Here is a 21,270-nt window from a genome sequence, read left to right on the forward strand (position 1 = left end):
ATGGACTTGCTAGAAGGCCTTAAGACCCTGAAAGTTGAAAATGAGATTCAAGAGGAAGAGGAGGCCTGGCTGTTTCTGAAGGACCGATCTCGGGGTCTGATGATCGAAGCTTGTGCTCACGCGGCGTTCTTCTGCAAGCTGTTCAGCATCTTGAGGTAACCAGCTTTCCCAGGTCAGGCAACTGGAGATGAGTCTGACTTCAGAAAATCCAAAAGACTTGACCTTTTAATTTGGGAGAATAATGTTAGCAGGAACAGTGTCTTCCTGCCTCTTCTAAGTGCAACCACTCTTGGTCTGAGAGAGCCGGGAAAACTCCCTCCCAGAGCCTTTGGCCCCTAGTGTGTAATAAAACACACGCTGGTGATGACTTCCTTGCAGGAGTGTACTGACTAAATGAGTGATTGATTCACTTACCCACTCATCGAAGCCACCTGATTGTCTTCCACAGCTGCTGATGACTTGTGGCTGGCAGGAAATGGGATTGGCTCTTTCTTTTGGGGGAGAGCTAATCATAGAACGGTCCCTCACAGGAAGGTCACCAAGGGTCGAAGGTGATTCAGTGGCTAGACTGTCCACTCAAGACCAGGAATTCTGGTTTACAGAGAAGTTGTCTGTCTGGTCCTGGCTTCTGACATCTTTTTACAAATGACCAGGTCACCTCCTCACTTTTTATTTCTCAGTTTGGTGCTGTTGAGTTGAGTCAAGTCAGAACTGACCCATAGCTGACCTTCCAGCAGGTTTTCAGAGGGGTAAATCACACCGGAGGAGACTGCCCATCCTTCTCCTACGGAGCAGCTGGTGGATTCGAACCCCATGCCTTCAGGTTGGCAGCACACTAAGCCACAAGAGCGCTTTACTTTTCCCTGATGGTGAGATGGAATCTGAATTTAATATCCTGTGGGCTCACTGTCGTCAAGTCTGTCCCAATTCCTAGTAACCTTGGAGAACAGACTAGAATTACCTGATACAGTTTCCTGGGTTGTGATCTTTATAGAACTGACTGCCACCTCTTTCTCTCTGTGAGCAGCTGGTATGTTTGCACCGTTGACCTTTTGGTTACCAGCTGGCCGCTTAATCAGTACCACCAGGGCTTCTTTTAACATGGTGTATATGAGCATAACCCCTTGTTAGTAAGGGGTTTACTAGAGAAATTGTTAAGGCAGGCAGGCTGCTTGGAGGGCTTAGTGCCTCATGGACAAAGATGCCATAACCTGTAACCCTAGAGTAATAAGAAGAAATCAAAGTTTGCCACTTTTGGGAGTGGCAAACTTACATTTGAAAAGACCAATCACTGAGAGGAAAGTCTCTCCTTTTAACCAGAAGAGAAGCTTTAACTATAAATTGACTTGCGGTGCTCATAAGGAAATACCAGAATTTTAAGCTTCCGAATCTTGTAGAAACATAACACATACATTAAGTTTCTCTTGAGGTTGTTAACAATTTCAGCTTGCTCGGGTCCATAACCAACACCCTTGGCACCAGCAGTCTGGAAATCAAAAGACAAAATGCAGTAGGGAAATCTGCTGTCACAGACCTCTCTAGAGTGTTGAAGAGCAATGATGTCAGTCTAGACACTAAGGTGACACGTGATCCGGGCCACTGTCCTTGCTGTGCATCTGAGAGCTGGACAAGGACTAAGGATGACAGAAAAAAGGTCAATACCTTCGAGTTGTGGTGCTGGAGAAGAGTTCTGAACACACCATGGACATATTGAACATACCATGTACCACCAGGAGAACAAACAGGTCTCTCTTGGAGACCGTGAAATATGTGTCTCCTTGGAGGCTACGCTCTTGAGCCTCCATCTCACATGCTTTGGGCACGTGGCCAGAAGGGACCAGTTCTTGGAGAAAGACATCATGCGTGGAAGGGTAGAGGGACAGCACTGAAGAGGAAGACCCAAGATGAGATGGAGTGATGCAGTAACTGGGGTCTTGGGGTACAGGTGTTTCGGAGACAATGAGACTGGCTTAGGACAGGGGAGGGTTCAGAGCTATTGTACATAGGGTTGCTATGAGTCACAGGTGACTCAATGGCACATAGCAACAACAAGTTTCTCTTACAACAATATAAAAGCATGCTTTGTGTATTCAGAGTTCAGGTTTCATTAATCTCGACTGAGGATACACCTGGAACCAACAGTGAATGAGCCCTGGAATGAGTGTCTTCAAACCTTCACCCTAAGTTTCTCAGGTCAGTTTTTGTTCACACATTTTTAAATAAATCATGACATTCATAGAAAGCAAAGATTTCTCATTTTCCAAATAAAACCAGAACTGAAACAGAAAACCAGAAAGAGTAGGCATTATGAGGGGGAAAGGGTGGGATCATCTTGACAGCAAAGAGAACTGACAGCTGTCTGTAAAAAAAAAATATGAAGGAAACATTCAGCCAACAGTTGTCCTATAGTACAATATGATATTGTATGACACTGGTTGTTTATTCTGATGGCCTTGGGTCAAGATATTAAGCATTCACATCTTGGGTTTAAGGAGGGAAATGTTGTTATGTGCCATCAAGTGGCTTGCGACTCACAGCGACCCTATATACAACAGCTCTGAACCCTACTCTACCCTGTGCCAACCTTACTGTCTCTAATACACCTACCCCATTACCCTAGTCACTGAATCAATCCACTTCTTAGAGGGTCTTCCTTTCTTGTGCTTATCCCTCTACCCTCTCAAACATGACGTCCCTCTCCAAGGACTGGTCCTTCCTTGCAACGTGCCCAAAGTATGTCAGATGAAGCCTCAGAATCCTTGCCTCCAAGGAGCAGGCTGGTTTCGATTATATATAAATGGATTATAAAAATGTTCCTTTAAGAAAGGTCTTTTAGAAATTTGTGTGCTTCAGTTTCCAGAAAACTCAGAAGACCATTTCACTCCCAGGTGGTGCCGGGTGCGTGGCATATAACTTCAACGGGTTTTGTGGCAGCTAAAGCTGAGGCCAGAGGTTGCCACACATGGGCCACAGAGTGCACATGTACTCATAACTCTGGCCCTTTGTTCTACAGTCAATCGTTGCAAGAGAATAAAAGCTCTGGAAGTTCACCTGTGTCCTCTGAGAAAGTCAATGTGGGCATCATCGGAGGTGGCCACCTCGGGAAGCAGCTGGCTCGTGTACTGCTTCAGCTTGTCCCCGTCCCCACTGACAGCCTGCGGATCTCCACACGGAGGCCAGAGGTCCTGGGTGAGCAGCAGAGTGTGGTAGGAAGGGGGGATCTGAGCGGCTGTGTAGGTCTTGACCAGGCTATTTTGAAGCAGTCCTTTGATAGAAGTGCCTGCAGCAGCATGAAGGGTTTGACATTTCTGCCCTGAGAAAAGCTAGAAATTTTTAAAAATATGATTATAGTAAATGATATAATACAGTTTAACCATCGTAGCATTAGGTGTGCTCCAAATATTGTATACTCATCACCATTATTTATTTTCAGAGTGTTTTCATTATCCCAAATAGAACCTTTTTTCTCCTTTAAACAACTCCTCGTTCTGCCCTCCTCACAGTTCTTCTTGTTATTGCTAAGTGCTGTTGAGTTGAGGATGACACATTGTGTGGCCTTGTGAACAATCAATCTGAACATTGTCCTGTCCCATGCCATCCTCACAATCTCTGACACACTCAAGCCTATTGCTGCAGTCACCATGTCAACCCACCTGGTTGAAGGTCTTCTTCTCTTTTGCTGACGCTCCACATTTTCAAGCATGGTGTTCCTCTCCAAGGAATAGCTTCTTGTAGCAACATACCCAGAGTATGTGAGATGAAGCTTCAGCATCTTTGCCTCCAAGGAGCACTCTGGCTGCACATTCCCTGAGACGTATCTGTTTGTTCTTTTGGCTGTCCTTGAGACATTCAGCACTCCACACTCTTCTCCAACACCACACTTCAAAGGCATCAATTGTTCTTCTGTTACCATATTTATTGTCTAGCTCTCAGTGCATAGTGAGTGACTGAAAAGATCATAGCCTGAATCAGTCCACAGCCATTAGTGACCTCTGATCTACTTTTTTGTCACTGAATTTGCCTCTTTTTTTTTTTTTTTAATTTGCCTCTTGTAGATAGAGTGACTGCAACAATGGGCTTAAACACAGCAGAGAGCCTGAGGATGGTACAGAATAGTGCAAGGCTTTGTCTGTTGTACACAGGGTTCCTATGAGCTGGTATTAATTCAATGGCAACTAACAAGAAGATACCTGCTATAAGTGAGATCGTGCAGTCGATGTTTTTGTGTCTGACTTATTCCTCTTAGCAAAGTTTCAAGGTTCACCCAGCATCCATCAGAATTGAGTTTCTCTTTATGATTGAATACTTGGCGCTCTAGCCCTATAGTCTGCAGTGTGTTGCCAAAAGGCTGCATGTTTGAATCCATCAACCACCAGTCTCTTCCCACTTAGATTTACAGCTTCAGAAACCAAATAAAGGGTCTCTATGAGTCAGATTATACTCAGAGCTGTGGATTGAGTTTTCTTATGTTTGAATCCATTCGTTGGCTGATGAACACTTGTATTGTTTGCACTTTTTGGCTGTTGCCAAAACAATGCTGCAGTGAACATTAGTATACAAGCATCTGAGTTCTTGCTTTCAGGTGTTCTGGGTTCGTAGCTATGAGTGGAATTGCTGGATCACATCCACTTCCTAAATAACATGCCTCTGGAAACCCTATGAACTTTGATAAATGTTGATAGTTATAGAGGAGCTTCAGGCCTTTTACTCATAGGGTTGCTATGAGTTGTGTTCGACTCAATGGCAATCAACAACAACAACATGACAATAACAGCAGCCAGGAACTTAAAAGATGAATTGCATTGGGAAAGTCTGCTGTCAGAAACCTCTCCAAAGTACTGAAGAGCAACGATGTCAGTCTGGAGACTAAAGTGCACCTGATTCAGGCCTTGGTCTTTGCAAGTACTTGCTATGTGTCAGAAAGCTGGACAGTGACTAAGGATGATAGAAAAATGAACGCTTTTGAGCTGTGGTGCTGGAGAAGAGTATTGAATATACCATGGACTGTTAGGAGAACAAACAGGTTTGTCCCCGAGAGGGTGATAACAGGCTGCTCCTTGGAGACAAGGATTTTGAAGCTTCATCTGACATATTTTGGCCATGTTGCAAGGAGGGACCAGTCCTTGGAGAGGGACGTCATTCTTGGGAGAGTGGGGGGACAACGCAGGAGAGGAAGAACCTCGGTAAGATGGATTGATTCAGTCACTAGGGTAAAGGGGGTAGGTGTGTCAGAGAAAATAAACTTGGCACAGGATAGAGCAGAGTTTAGGGCTATTGTACATAGGGTCGCTGAGTCTCAGGTGACTTGACGGCACATAACAACAACAACAACAACATGGAGATTCTATGCCTAAACTTTTGAGGTGGTGGGGATGGTAGGTGCTGTACTAAACAGTGAAATTCTCCCAAATTTTCCAGGATCATCTTCAGTCTCTCCTTTGAGTGCTGGAAGTAACTGACTAGACTTTAAGTAATTGATTCAGACAGTTTCTGTCAGCTCAATACTTATTCCTTTGGAGCGACTGATTTCTGGAGCTTCCTACTCTGCCATGTTTTCTGATACCTGATGTCTTTTAAAGATGAATGTATTTCTTAGAGCAACTTCCATCTCCTCTTAAATGTTTTATATCCCTTCCTCCTCTGTGTACCCTTTGTAGCGAAAAAGCTTTCTAGGTCTTTGATACAGAGAAACTTTCAAAAAAAGAGATAAATCTTCTAACTTGACTATTAAATGGATCAAATATTTGGTCTTATGTTTTTTAAAAAATAGAATTTAGGATGCTTTAAAGTTTATAATGAATTATGAGTTTTATTCATTTATGGTTCAAAATCAGGAAAGGAGTGCATCAGGGATCATCCTGTCTCCACACCTTTTCAATCTATATACAGAGCAGATCATATGGGAAGCAGGACTTTATGAGGAGGAATATGGCATCAGGATTGGAGGAGGACTCATCAAGAACCTACGTTATGCAGATGACACACTTGCTTGCTGAAACTGAAGAGGACCTGCAGCATTTGCTGCAGAAGGTCAAGTACTATAGTCTTCAATATGAATTGAAGCTCAACATCAAGAAGACAAAGATTCTTACCACTGGGCCAATTGGCAGCACCATGACGGATGAAGAAGATATTGAAGTTGTAAATAGTTACAGTTTGTTGGCTCCCCAGTCAACACTCTTGGCACCGGCAGTCAAGAAATCAAAAGATGAATTGCAGTGGGAAAATCTGCTGTCAGGGACCTCTCCAGAATAATGAAAAGCAACATTGTCAGTCTACAGACTAAGGTGTGCCTAATCCAGGCCATGGTCTTCACAATTACTTGTTATGCATCAGAGAGCTGAACAATAACTAAGGATGACAGAAGAAGAACTGATGCCTTCAAATTTTGTTGCTGGAGAAGAATCTTGGACATACCATGAACTGCCAAGAAAACAAATAGGTCTGTTGTGGAAAGGGTGAAACTAAGTTTCTCCTTGGATGCTAGGATTTTGAAGCTCCATCTCACATACTTTGGTCACATAGCCAGGAGGAATCAGTTCTTGGAGAAGAACATCATGCTTGGAATGGTGGATGGACAGGAGAGGAAGATCCCTGATGAGATGGATTGATATAGTACCTGGGGCAATAGAGGTGGGTGTGTTGGAGTCAGTGAAACTGGCTCAAGACAGGGCAGGGTTCAGAGCTGCTGTACATACATAGGGTCGCTATGACTCAATGGCACATAACAGAACAAAAACATGGTAATAGAAATTTGAACAATGTTTGGTCCCAGGGAAACCATGGGAACTTTCTGGAGAGTTTGACGTATTCTGTCTTGAAAGAGTTGTGGGTTACATGAGTGTATAAATTTGTCACAATAGATCAAATCCCATACTTCAGATCTGTGTTTTTCCATTGTATGTAAATTATACTTCAATTGTGCAAATGTAAGTTATGAATAAAATAATAAGTTTCTAGAATCCTCTTACCAGGGTTATGATTTCTTTCCACACCATATATTGATATATATACACAGAGATCTAGGTTTATCTCTCTCTCTCAGTATAGAGATCTATATATATTGATGTATATTACATGAACAGTGTATCAACAGAGAACTGCCAGATGTATAGGATGAGTTTAGAAGAGGCCATGGCACTAGGGATATTATAGCTAATGTTAGATCTTAAGAGTTCCAGAGGAATGTCTGTCTGTGTTTCATTGACTATGCAAAGGCATTTGACTGTGTGGATCACAACAAACCATAGTTGACTCTGAGGAGAATGGGAATCCCAGAACATTTGATTGTGTTTATGCAAAACCTATACTTGGACCAGGGGGAAGTCCTCAGAACAGAGCAAGGAAACACTGCATGGTTCAAAATCACAAATGGTATATGCCAGGGATGCATCCTATCTCCATACCTTTTCAGTTTATCTCCAAACAGATCATTCGGGAGGTTGGGCTCTGTGAGGAGGAATGTGCATCAGAATTGGAGGAAGACTCATCAACAACCTGTGTTATGCAGATGACACAGCTTTACTTGCCAACATGGATGAGGACCTGAGGCATTTATTGGAGAAGATCAAGGACTGTAGCCTTCAATAAGGATTGAAGCTCAGCATTGTGAAAACAAAGATTCTCACCACTCGGCCAATTGGCAGTATCATGATAAATGGTGAAGAGATTGAGATTGTTCATAGCTTCAGCTTGCTGAGCTCCACAATCAACACTCTTGGTACCAGCAGCCAGGAAATCGAAAGCTGAATTGCATTGGGAAAATATACTGTCAGGGACCTCTCCAGAGTACTGAAGAGCAATGATGTCAGTCTAGAGACTAAAGTGCCCCTGATCCAGGCATGGTCTTCACAATTACTTGCTAGGCATCAGAGAGCTGAACAATGACTAAGGATGATAAATGAAGAATCAATGCCTTTGAGTTGTGGTGCTGCAGAAGGGTATTGAAAGGCCAGCTAGGAGAACAAACAGGTCTGTCCTAGAGAGGGTGAAACCAGGCTGCTCCTTGAAGGCATGGATTTTGAAGCTTCATCTGACATACTTGGGGCTTGTTGCAAGGAGGAACCAGTCCTTGGAGAGGGACATCACCCTTGGAAAGGTCTTTCTTGAGAGGAAGACCCTGGATAATATGGATTGACTCAGTGACTGGGGAAATGGGAGAATGTGTATCAGAGACAGTGAGATTGGCCCAAGATAGAGCAAAGTTCAGAGCTGTTGTGTATAGGGTTGCTATGAATCACAAACCACTTGACAGCACATAACAATACCACCACCACAGTAATCAGGGACCTCTCTAAAGTGCTAAAGAGCAAGGGTGTCAGTCTAGAGAATAAGGTGTGCTGATTCAGGCCATGATCTACACAACTACTTGCCCTGCATCAGAGAGCTGGATAATGACCAAGGATGAAGAAGAATTGATGCCTTTGAGTTGTGGTGCTAGCGGAGAGTATTGAACATACTATAGACAGACAAGAGAACTAACAAGTCTTTTCTGGAGAGGATGAAACCAGGAAGCAAGGATTTTGAGAATCTATCTCATATACTTTGGGCATGTAACCAGGAGGTACCAGTCTTTGGAGAAGGATATCATGCTTGGAAGGGTCGAGGGACAATACAGGAGAGGAAGACCCTGGATGAGATGGATTGACACAGTAACTGGGGTAATAGTATTAGGTGTGTCAGATACAGATTTGCTCAGGATAGAGCAAGGTTCAGAGCTATTGTGCACAGAGTCTCTACAAGTCATAGTCAACTCAACAGCACATAACAATAACAACAACAACAAAATTGATATAAATTGCATTGTTGTTGTGTACTGTCCAGTCAGAACCGACCCATAGCTGAGCCTCCAGCAGTTTTTCAAAGACAGTAAATCACATAGCAGGAGACTGCCCCTCTTTCTCCTGCAGAGTTGATGGTGGATTTGAACTGCATACCTTTGCAGTTGCAGCACAGTTCTTTACCACTAAGTCACCAGAGCTCCCTGTATGGCACGTATGGTACATAGTTGTTTGTATTCTTTTCCCCCAATTATTTATGATAAGTTTATTTTCATAAACTTTAAACCTCTTCAAAGGAAATCTTTTAAGGCCATATAATATTCCAGATATGGACACATGTCATAATCTATGTAATTATGACATGGTATTCTGGAAGATGGCCATATCATAATTTATATATCATTGAAACTTACTTATATTTAATTTTCCATGCATAACTATAAAAATAAACTTAGTAGGTCAAAGAATAGACACAGCTTCATTAAGATATACTCTGCTTACAAATAACTACACATATTTAGGTGTGCGGTTCAAATCTACCAGATGCTCTGCTGGAGAAGGAGGAACAATCTCCTCCTGTACCAGTCAGATCTGATTTGATGGTACACACACACAAATACAAAAAATATTAAAAAAACCCAAACAATAAACTACACATATTTAAAGGATGTCATTTGATATTTTGAGTGACATATACCCAGGGTATTTCTCCCATACTCGAGCTCATTGTTGTAGCCACTGCGTCAATCCATTTCTCTGAGGGTCTTCCTCTTCTGCACTGACACTGTACTTTTCCCAACATGATGTCCTTCTTCTTTTTTATTATTATTAATTTTAATGAATATTCACAGAGATTTTAGATTTCCATTCATTCATTGTTGCACTTTCTCCCTGCCCACCCCGACCCTCCAGTTAATTCTTCTTTTTGAAAAGTAAAAGAAAAATTCTTTCATTGTTAAACAATCCCTCCTCCCAAGTTCACTCCACTATGCAGCCTTCATTCTGGACTCCTGTCAATGACAATAATACCTAATCATAGATCCCTTTTAAATTCTTCTCTCTCTCATCTGTTTCAATTCAGTATACATAATTTTTTCCATCTTTTTCAGTCTCCCTACAACCCTGATGTCAGTCCCATTTTACAACAGTGGTACTATGCAGTGTTTGTCCTTTTGTGTCTGAGGTATTTCATTCAGCATAATGTCCTCCAGGGTCACCCATTTTGAATAATATTGCGTTAGTTCCTTGTTTCTCAAAGCAGCGTAGTATTCCATTGTGTGAATATACCACAGCTTCTCTATCCATTCGTTTGTTGATGGACGCTTAGGTTGTTTCCAGCTCTTTGCTATTGTGAACAAAGCTGTGATAAACATGGGTGTGCATGTCTGCTTGGTAGGCGGTTATGGTTTCTTTGGGGATGATGTCCTTTTTCAAGGAATGACACTCCCTGACAATATGCCTAAAGGATTTGAAATGAAGTTTCACCACCTTATCTGTAAGGAGCATCCTGGTAACACTTCCTCCAAGACAGATTTTTTTTTCAGTCCATGGGATATTCAATATTCTTGGCCAATGTCACAGTTCAAAGACATCACTTCAGAGAGCCCTGGTAGCCTAGTGAATAAGGAGTTGTCCTGATAACCCAAGGGCAAAGATATGCCTTCTTCTTTGATCTTCCTTATCCACTGTCCAACATAAGCTAGAATCTATTCATGAATAAAATTGAGCAAATTATAAAGTCTTCAAACACCTTGAGGGAAGGAGCTGCCATGATTCAGGGCTCAGGACCATACTCTGGAAGACATCAAGGTCAAGTGGCAGAACAGTCCACACAAAGTTCTGCATCCTACTGCACCCAAAGGTTCTGGTGGTTCAAATCCACCCACAGCTCAAAGGATGAACAGTCTCCTCCCATTAGATTTACAGCCTTAGAAACACATTGGAGGGCCGGCTGTGAGCTGCTTCCCACTCGATGGCAGTGAGCTGAGTCGTGTTAATGAGGTGAACATTGGACAGTCAACCATACAAAATCAGAAAGAGCAGCATTTGTGCAGAGATGAAGTTCAGACCTTAAGAAGGGACAGGAATGAAGGGCGATGGAAACTGAAATGCAGGGCGAAAGTAGAAAGAATGGGATTATATTGTGGGGATTGCAAGCAAAGTACATATGCATTGTTGACTGGAAAACCAGTTTGCTTTGGAAATTTCCACTCAAATCAAAAGAAAACTTTTTTTTTTAAAAAAAGAAAGCAATAAACTGTGAAAGTTCAGCATTTGACCTAAAAGTAAGATGCTGTTGTTGATGGCCTTTGAGTCAAACAGAACTCATGGTGATCCTACGAACAAAAGGCCTGAAGCCCCTCTCCAACGCTCAACATTTATCAAAGTTCATAAACTTTTCAGAGGCATGTTGTTTATGAAGTGGATGCCACATGAGGATGACTTTATAATCTCAAGCACAGCTGTAGTGGCACAGCTGCTATAGCAGTGGGGTGGGAACACTACCACTGTAGAAAGCATGGGGATGTCTTCTGAAGGACATGGGTTCAGGACTTAGGTTGATTTACTGAGGTAAAATGACCACCCTCCATCCACGACTGTGCATCTCTTCTTTCGCCCTCTCTTCCTCACAGGAGAGTTCCAGGAATTGGGAATCCAATGCTTTTACCAAAACACTCACCTGGTAACTTGGGCCAATGTTGTATTCCTCTGCTGCCTACCAGCCCAGCTGCCCAGTATCTGTGTAGAAATTCAAAGACAACTTACGAAAACCTGCGTTGTGTACAGCTTGGTAACTGCCATCCCTGTACCCAGGTATCACGTTAGGAGGAGGACATAACCCATTGAAATGGCCCTTCTGCACACCCCCCTTCCCCCCCTTCTTCTTGGGCTTGCTCAGTTCCAATAAGTTGGATGATTTCTTTGCCAAAGGACCCAGGTAGTCCTTCTAATTTTGAACACCCCTTATTGGTGGGACATTTTCTTTGATGTGTAAATGTTTAGCATCACAAGACAACACTGTCTCTCACTATGTGAAGCTGGTCGCCTAGTCCTTAGGATGTGGTGCTGTTAACCTGAAGGCCACACCTCTCAGGGAGATCGAGTCTACCAGCAGCTCCTCTGGAGAAAGATGGGCAGTCTACTCCTGTGCGATTTGCAGGCTTGGAAATCAATGGGGGTAGGGGGGAGCAGCTATGAATTGGTTTCTTACTTGATGGCAATTAGTTTTTAAAAACCTTAAAGCTGCGGTTCAAATCCACCAGATGCTCTGCTGGAGAGGGAGGAACAGTCTCCTCCTCCTCCTGTACCAGTCAAATCTGATTTGACGGTACTCACACACATAAATAATAAAAATTAAAAAAAAAACAAACCCCAAAAACCTTAAAGCTGACTCATGCTCCCCTGTGCAGAGGGAGAAAGGAAACCTCTAGTGCTCAGCAGGGGCACTTCCTGAAAGCTGACTTGTTCTGCTTATTTATTGCTGTTGAGTTGGGACTGAGCCAGAGTTGACCCCCCCCCCCCCCCGTGGGTTTCCAGGGCTGCATCTAAACTGTACGGGAGCAGATAGCTCATTTTCCTCCTGTGGAACTGCTGGTGGAGCCAGACTTTGGGTAAGCAAAGTTTGGCTCCCTCCTAGGCCACGGGAGCAAGAGAGCAATTCATCACAAATAGTAAACCACTTAATGACAACTACAGTGCTTGGGACACAATGTTGAGTATGTGTTTGTTAGGTGGACGGATGAGCAGTTCACTGTTAAACAGTCCCCTCCTTGGACACCTGTGTTTGCCCCTGTGCAGCAGAGCCCATGGCTGGGTTGGATGTGAACAGGGCGGCTTGTCTCATTGTTTCTGCCAGTACTGATACTGCATCTGTCTTGGTGGGTTTACTTCCAGGCTGAAGTTACTGCTGAACCACACCAGTATCTTGCGGCCTCACTATCAGTGTGTTAAGAAGTCAGATAACATCTGGGGGGCTAATATGGAAATCACAGCGGCTCTCCAAGATCCTGCGATTCTTCGGGCCACTTGCCCCTACAGTCCTGCTGGTAATGGTCCACCATGGTTTGTGGAAACACTCTTGAAAATTACTTTCTTCCCAGACTGTTGCTATCTGATCAGACCCCAGTGTGCGTGGTGGAGAGAGTGGAGGAGGGTAAGCCTGAGCTGGGTATATTCTCAGTAATTCACATGTTATATGAGAACAACATTTTGTAGTAAACTCTTCCTTTATTAGAGAGAGCGGAGAAACCTCATTATTGGACCCTTTAAGGATAAACAAGAAAATTAGAGGAGGTAAATATAACAAACTCTGAAGAGGATGCGATGTCTAGGATGAAAATGCCTTTGCACTGTTCTAACGTTACCGTTTCCCTGGTTCCTCCTCCTCGTGGCAAGGACTGTTCTACAGAACTCCTTCCATTAGCAATGCCTGCATTGGTCGGAAGTGTCCTCCTGAGACACTTGTTAGGTGCTCTTGTTAGGTGCTGAGTCAAGTATAACCCGTAGCTCTCCTGTGAACAACAGATCTGAACCCTGTCCTATCCTGTGCCATCCTCATCACCCCTGACCCTCCAGAGCCCATTGCTGCAGTCACGGTGTCAGTCCACCTGGATGAGGGGCTTCCTGTCTTTCACCGACTCTTCACCTTTCCAAGCATGATGTCCCTCTCCAAGGAATAGCCTCTCCTAGCAACATGCCCGAAGTATGTGAGATGAAGCTTTATCACGTTTGCCTCCAAGGGGCATTCTGGCTGCACCTTCACCAAAATATATTTATTCTTTTGGCAGTCCATGGAGATTCAGTACTTTTCTCCAACACCACAATCCAAAGGCATCAATTCTTCTGTCATCCTTATTCATTGTCCAACTCTCAGATGCATAGCACATACTTGAAAAGAACCTGGCCTGAGTCAAGTCCTCAAACTGACATCAGTTACTCTACTAATTACTAGATTAATCAAATAATAATCAAATTACTCTAATAATTTGGAGAGGTCTCTGACTGCAGACTGTCCCAGTAAAATACATTTCCTGTTCTCCTAACTACTCATACAAGGGTGTTGATTGTGGATCCAACGAAGATGAAGTCCTTAACAGTTTCAGTCTTTTTTCTGTCGTTGTGTTGCCTATCGGGCCAGTGGTGAAAATGTGCTGTAAAAAGCAGAAATAAGCTGTTGGCCTTGGAAGGAGGGCTATTTAAACTCAGCTTATCTCGGGATGAAAGAGGCTGTTCACGCTCTGGGATCTGTCCTCAGCTCCCTGCAAATAATACGCACCCTGGCTAACTCGTATTTACCTTTTCGTTGATGTGCAGGGGGCATAATGCTCGATATCAAGTGGCTGGAGGGTGTGTTGTATGCCGCCCTCAACTTCTGCACAGCACGGGACGTGCCCCACCCACGCGTGCTGAAGGTGCTGAGCGAGCAGCTTCTCTCTGTGCACTCTGAAGGCTGCAGCGAAGACAGAACTTCTTGCCCCAAATTTCAGTTGACAGATTTTGTCAACAAGACCTATGCTGACAACCTGCCTCTCAGAAGGTAAGGTGTCTGACAGCGCACCTCTCTCCTGCACTCTTGTTTTACTAGACAATTTTCATTTTATCCTTTCCTTTCATCTTTAAAAACAGAAAAATACATTTTTTTCTTTGTAAAGAATCCTATCAGTGAGAAAGTAAAGCCCTCTTTTACTCTCACACACCATTTTGTAGGCTCTATATTGTGGTTGTTGCATATTGTCCAGTCAGAACTGACCCATAGCTGACCTTCTGGGTTTTCAGAGGCTGTAACCCACACAGGAGGAGATGCCCCATCTTTCTCCTCTGGAAAAGCTCTAGTGGATTTGAACTACATACCTTTGCATTAGCAGTACAATTCCTTACCACCACGCCACCAGAGCTCTCCAAACTTAATGTGTTTCTTATACATATCTTCCCAGTCTTTTTCTATAGGTTTATAGAGGTTTGCGTACTTATTCCTATGCATTGTAGAAATATCCTGCTTTTCCACTTACTGCATCCTGGACAGGGAACTCTAGCAGTGTAGTCTGTAGGAAATTGTGCTGAGAACCTAAAAACTCTGCCTCTCTGGTGGTTAGGATCCAGCAGCAACTCCACGTGGGAAAGATGGACAAACTCCTCCCAGGCTATTTACAGCCTCGGAAGCCAGCAGAAGGTCAGCTATGAGTTGGTTCTGACTAACAGCAAAAGGAGTTGACATAGAGATGCCTATAATCCTGTTGACTTTCACTGCTATCATATCCTCCTCAAGGAGACAATTGATATACTGGCTACAGTAGTGGACTTAAAACAGCAGGAGTGTGAAAATTCAGGACTGGGCAAGGTTTCTTTCTGCTGTATATAAGGACACAAAGATTCTAACCACAGGGCCAATTGGCCACACCTTGATAGGTGAAGAAGAGATTGAGGCTATTAACACTTACAGATTGCTCAGATCCATAATCCACACTCTTTGCACCAGCAGTCAGGAAATCAAAAGAAGAATTGCATTGGGAAAATCTGCTGTCAGGGACTTCTCCAGAGTTCTAAAAAGCAACGATGTCAGCCTAGAGACTAAGGTGCTCCTGATACAGGCCATGGCCTTTGCAATTACTTGCTATGCATCAGAAAGTGGGACATGATTAAAGAGGACAGAAGGAAGATCGATGCCTTCGAGTTGTGGTGCTGGAGAAGAGTCTTGAACACACCATAGACTGTCAAGAAAACAAACAGGTCTGTCTTGGAGAGGGTGAAACCAAGTTTCTCCTTGGAGGCTAAGATTTTGAAGCTCCTTCTCATATATTCTGGGCACGTGGCCAGGAGGGACTAGTCCTTAAAGAAGGACATCATGCTTAGAAGGGTGGAGGGACAGTGCAGGAGAGGAAGACCCCAGATCAGATGGATTGATACAATAACTGGGACAATGAGGGTAGGCGTGTCGGAATCAGTGACACTGACTCAGTCTTCAGAGCTGCTGTACATAGGGTCGCTATGGGTTGCAGGCAACTTGACAGCATGTAACAACAACAATAGTAAGTCCTTGGAAACAGACATCATGCTAGGAAAGATGGAAGGTCATCAAAATAGAGGACAACCCCCAAAGGGATGGACTGACACAGTAATGGTAACAGTGGGCTTGAGTAAGGCAGAGATCATTAGGCTGGCGCAGGACAGGACAAGGCTTTGATCTGTTGTTCATAGGGCTGTTGCATCATCGACTTGACGGCACCTAACAACAACAGGAGTGGAAGCTAACTCAACGGCACCCAGTCATTTCACTTAAGAGCAGCCACCCCAATTTAAAAATGGGTACAGGATATGAACAGACACTTCACCAAAGAAGACATTCAGATGGCAAACAAGCACATGAAGAAATGTCCAAAATCTCTAGCAAATCAAAACAGCTATGAGATATCATCTCACTCCAGTAAGAATAGCAAAATTGAACAGAACAGCGAACAACAAATACTGGCAAGGTCGCAGAAAAACTGGAACCCTTATTCACTATTGGTGGGAGTGTAAAATGGCACAACCACTATGGAAGGCTGTATGATGCTTTGTCAAAAGGTTGCAAATAGAAATACCATTTGAGCCAGCAATTCCACTTCTGGGAATTTACCCTAACCATAACCACCACCCAGGCAGATATATGCACACCCATGTTTATTGCAGATTTGTTTGCAATAGCAAAGAGCTGGAAACAACCCAAGTGCCCATCAACAAATGAATGGATAGAGAAGCTCTGGTATATTCACATAACGGACTACTATGCAGCACTGAAAAACAAGGAACTCATGAAATATTATGCAAAGTGGATGACCCTAGAGGACATTATGCTGAGTGAAATATCTCAGTCACAAAAGGATAAATATTACATAGGGCCACTATTGTAAAACAGGACTGACATTGGGGTTGAGAGAAGACAGAGAAGAAGGGGAGGAATGATGTATACTGCATTGCAACAGATGAGGGAGAGAACTGTTTAAAAGGGATATATGATTAGGTATTATTGTTGTAACAGGAGTCCAGAATAAAGGCTGCACAGTGCAGTGGACTTGTAACAGGAGTCCAGAATAAAGGCTGCACAGTGCAGTGGACTTGGGGGGAGGGATTGCATAGCAATGAAAGAATTTTTCTTTTACTTATCAAGGAGAAAAGTGATGGAGCAGGGGATGGGCAGGGAGAAAAGTGCAACAATGAATGACTGGAAACCCTAAGTCTCTGTAAACTTTCATTAAAAGTAAAAAAAAAAAACAACAAAAAAGAGCAGCCACATAGGTTTCACTGGGTAAACTTACTTCATTAAATTTAAATTTATTCAACCTATATCTTCTTCTTTGAAATAATTTTCTTCATTGTGTAAAGAATATAAAATGAAACATTTGTCTTTTCAACATTTTCTTCCATTCCTGATTGGTATATTTGAAGGGTCAACACTTTCAATATGTACAATTCAGTGACATTAATGACTTTCACCAGTTTTGTACAGATATGACTGCTGTTTCCAAATTGTTTCTTCACCCTTAACAGAAATTCAGTAATAATTATAAGTTCCTCTTCCTCTTACCTGGTAGTTGTGTGCCTTTGAATCAACTATGACTCATGAACAATGCCCTTCTGAACAATGGCTCTGAACCCTGGCTTAACCTGAGCTAACCTCTCCATCTCTGACACACCTGTCCTATTGCCACGTCACTGTGTCAATCCATCTCGTCTAGGGTCTCCCTCTCCTGCACTGACCCTCCACCCTGCCAAGCTAGCATTCAGGAAATCTAAAGATGAGTTCCACTGGGAAACTCTTCTGTCAAGGACCTCTCCAGAGTGCTAAAGATGATGTCAGTCTAAAGACTAAGTAAGTTGTGTCTTATCCAAGCCATGGTCTTTTCTAATTGCTTGCTATGCATTTGAAAGCTCGACAGTGACTAAGGATGACAGAAGAATTAGTCCCTTGGAATTGTGGTGCTGAAGAAGTGCATTGAACAGCGCATGGACTGCTGAGAAAACAAACACATCTAAAGTGAAATCAAGGGTACCCCTTGGAGGCAAAGACAGTGAAACTCCATCTCACATTCTTTAGGCATGTTGTTAAGACGGACCAATTGTTGGAGAAGAATATCATACTTGGGAAGGAGGAGGGTCAGTGCAAGAGAAGACACCTGACAAGCTGAGTTGACACAGTGACTGTAGCAGTGGGGTCAAGTGTGTTGGAGATGTGTAAAGTCCAGAGTTCTTGTTTATAGGGCTGCTGTGAGTCATTGTTTGATAGCACCTAACAACAACATCAGTTTTGGAAGGCCTGGATTACAGTCTCCCTTGTCCGTCATCTTGCTGGAAATTTTTTAAGATTATAAATTCTACTGCATTTTAAGCTTTAGTGTTCATCATGGATATGTAAAAATAGGATTGATTTTCTTGTGTCTTGTGTCCTTAGGAACTCATTTATTAGTACTGAAGTTTATTATTGATTCCTAAGGATTTTCTATACAGATAATTGTCATTCACAAATAGGGACACAGTTTAATTTCTTTCTTTCCAATTTGTATGTCTTTTTTTGTCTTGTTGCCTTGGCTCAGAGCCTAGGACTTTCAGTACTATGTCAATGAAAGAGTGGTGAGAGCTGGTATGGTTGTTCCATTCCCATATTTTGAATAGTGAAAAATCCACCATCACTGCTTTTTTTATTTCAGTTGTGCTTATTGACTAAAATTGTCCCCATTGGCATGTAAACTTGTACATCTTTATCAGATAAAGAGATCTTAATTTTTTCATTCTTTTTAAAAAATGTTTTAAGTTTTTCATTGTTGCACATTTTCTTTCCCCTCCTCTTCCCCCTTTCCCCAGATCTACCCACAATGCACACCTCGTTACAGATGGTTGTCATACCTCATCATAGTTTCCTTTTGGACGATTCTGCCCGTCATCTGATCTAATGCAGTGTTCATTATCTATCCACTCTTTTCCTATTCTCTCCCCAAGCTCCTCATGTCTGTCCTATTTTATAACAGCAGTGTTATGCACTATTTGTCTCTTTGTGACAAATATTTCACTTAGCATTAGTGAAATGTAAGCCTTTCACTTTAGGCTCCTTCATGTTGTGAAATGTTTTATGAGTTGTTTTCAATGCTGTGTAATATTCCATTGTGTAAAATATACCATAGTTTTTCTATCCATTCATTTGTTGATGGGCACTTGGGTTGCTTCCATCTTTTTGCTAATGTGAATAATGCAGCAATAAATATGGATGTATATACATCTGTTTGAGTCTTGGCTCTCATTTCTTTAGGGTGTATTCCCAGTGGTGGAATTGCTGGGTCTATTTCCAAATTTTTGAGAGAGCACCTTTCATAGTGGTTGTACCATTTTATATCCCCACCAGCAGTGAGAGATTTGCAATCTCTCCACAACCTCTCCAGCCTTTGTTGTTTGCAACTTTTCCCATTCTTAATGTCTGTGATATTAAGACTTTTAAATCTTTTTTAAATTTTTATTGTATTATTTTTACGTGTACCGTCAAATCAGATCTGACTGGTACAGGAGGAGATTGCCCCTCCTTCTACAGCAGAGCATCTGGTGGATTTGAACCGCACACCTCTGGGATTGCAGTGCAGCGTCTTGCCACTAAGCCACCAGAGCTCCCTAAGACTTTTAAATCTTAATGACACTTAAACAATATACTTAAATTTAAACAAAATATACTAAAAGGATGTCAGTATATTTAGGATAAACTGTATATAGGAAGGATATTATAATTTTCTAGTTATCAGTTCCTCCCCAAATACACCTAGAGAAAAAGCAGGAGTGTGAAAAATTGTAAGAACACTTATATCCATATATTGAATAGTTTCAGCTGAATTCCTGATTTAACTAGTTTCATGAATTATGAGTTTTAATTAGTGTGGTATGGAAAATGCAGAATCTTATTTCTGAGTACAAGAACATTTTCATTAAGGAAAGCATGTCAAATCAGATGTATTTTTTAACATTTTCTACTAGTTTATGAAATCAGATGTATTTTAAGAAATAAAGTAATAGCATTCATTTTCCATTTACTTCTCTTACTCTAGGCCTTTCCCTTGGTTCGATCTGACTGCTGTGCAGCTCAAGGAGACTCCCTTCAGCCAGCATCTGTCAAAGAGTCCCTCTCTCCAGGACCACCTGACTAATTTTTACTGCCACTCACTTAGCATTTCTCTAACTGGAAAAGACCAACCAGTGCTTTCTGTTGACTTTCCTTTCCAGTAAATTAAGACAACTCTGAAATCAGGATTTCTTCCCCTCTCTCACACAGATTAGTTCTGAAATGGGTGTGCCCTGCTAATCACAATTGACCATGGGAGGAAGCCTTGACTATATATACTGTGTTTGCCACATTTGCTACAAATTAGGTACTGGGAATTAGGAAAAAAGGAATAAAATAAAATATGGAATAAAATAAATATAGTATGCTTGGGTGTTTCTGGCTTGAGGAAGCAATCAAATGAATCTACATGGCTTAACTCATTTAAGTAACTTGCTTGCCCAGAAAGGTCTTATTATACAAATGATTTATCTCAAAAGATATATTCAGAAGTTACACTGTCCTTATTATAATAACAATTGCAGCTTCTTATCCAGAGTTGGCAAATGATACTGCTTGGTTGTTCTACCACTTTTGGATGGAGAAGTAAAAGCACGGTAAATGATCTCCATTGAATTATGACTCATTTCTTGCTTATTTCAGTTAAATACGACTAGTACAATGTCTTATTTAAAGCTATTCACATCATTTAAAATATATTTGGCATTTGTAGCAAATGACTGGAAAAAATTTTCTAAGTATAGATTTTCTTTCTAAAATAAGAATTTATTTCTATGTTTTGCAGATACTTTAAGCCAATTATAATAGAGTAGAAAACAACAAAGCGGCCCCATCTGATTGGAAAAGGAAGTCACAGACTACTGTGTGTTGCGCTGAACAGAATATTGTTTGCTCAATTCTAAAGTGGTGGGGAAGGAAACCATTTGCCACACATGTAAATCACTGTGATTTTAGGCGAATAATTTACATTTTTATATTTTGCATAATTGTGAGCCAGGCAAATTTGATGGGGTGGCTTCAGATTAAAAAAAAAATTGATGGGATGGCTTCAGAGAAAATCTTGTTAGTCTAGTTGTGAGGCAGTTAGATTCATCACCACTATTAATATACAGTGTAAATGCTATTTTGAGGTACAGTTCTTCAGTGGGCAGACGAAGTTTCCAGATTCCTTGGCAAATTCATTTTGGTACGAAGCACACAGGCACTGTCCCTGCCCTTCTGGATCATGTTAGCTCGCCTGTGGTTGTTATGGAGCCCTCGTGGCACGATGGTTCAATACCTGGCTGCCACTGTAAGGTCAGCAGTCACAACCTCCCGGCTTCTCCTTGAGAGGAGGCGGCAGTCAGCTTCCATAGGAATCGACAGCCTTGGGAATCCTATACTTGTGTACCATCAAGCTGGAACCGACTCACGGTGGAT

At 42.2% G+C, this 21,270-nt stretch overlaps 1 protein-coding gene across 1 annotated transcript; it reads left to right on the forward strand.

Moving 5' to 3' along the window:
- NOXRED1 (NADP-dependent oxidoreductase domain containing 1) lies at positions 1-20,015 on the forward strand. Its single transcript, XM_006884772.1, has 6 exons — positions 1-155; positions 3,014-3,189; positions 11,414-11,594; positions 12,675-12,826; positions 14,094-14,316; positions 19,838-20,015. Exons 1-6 carry the CDS (start codon positions 1-3, stop codon positions 20,013-20,015), a joined length of 1,065 nt encoding a protein of 354 aa, XP_006884834.1.
- The last annotated feature ends 1,255 nt before the right edge of the window (positions 20,016-21,270 follow it).

Source organism: Elephantulus edwardii, unplaced genomic scaffold, assembly GCF_000299155.1.
Source record: "Elephantulus edwardii isolate Elephantulus edwardi_28Jun2011 unplaced genomic scaffold, EleEdw1.0 scaffold00037, whole genome shotgun sequence".
In the NCBI taxonomy this organism is placed as follows: domain Eukaryota; kingdom Metazoa; phylum Chordata; class Mammalia; order Macroscelidea; family Macroscelididae; genus Elephantulus; species Elephantulus edwardii.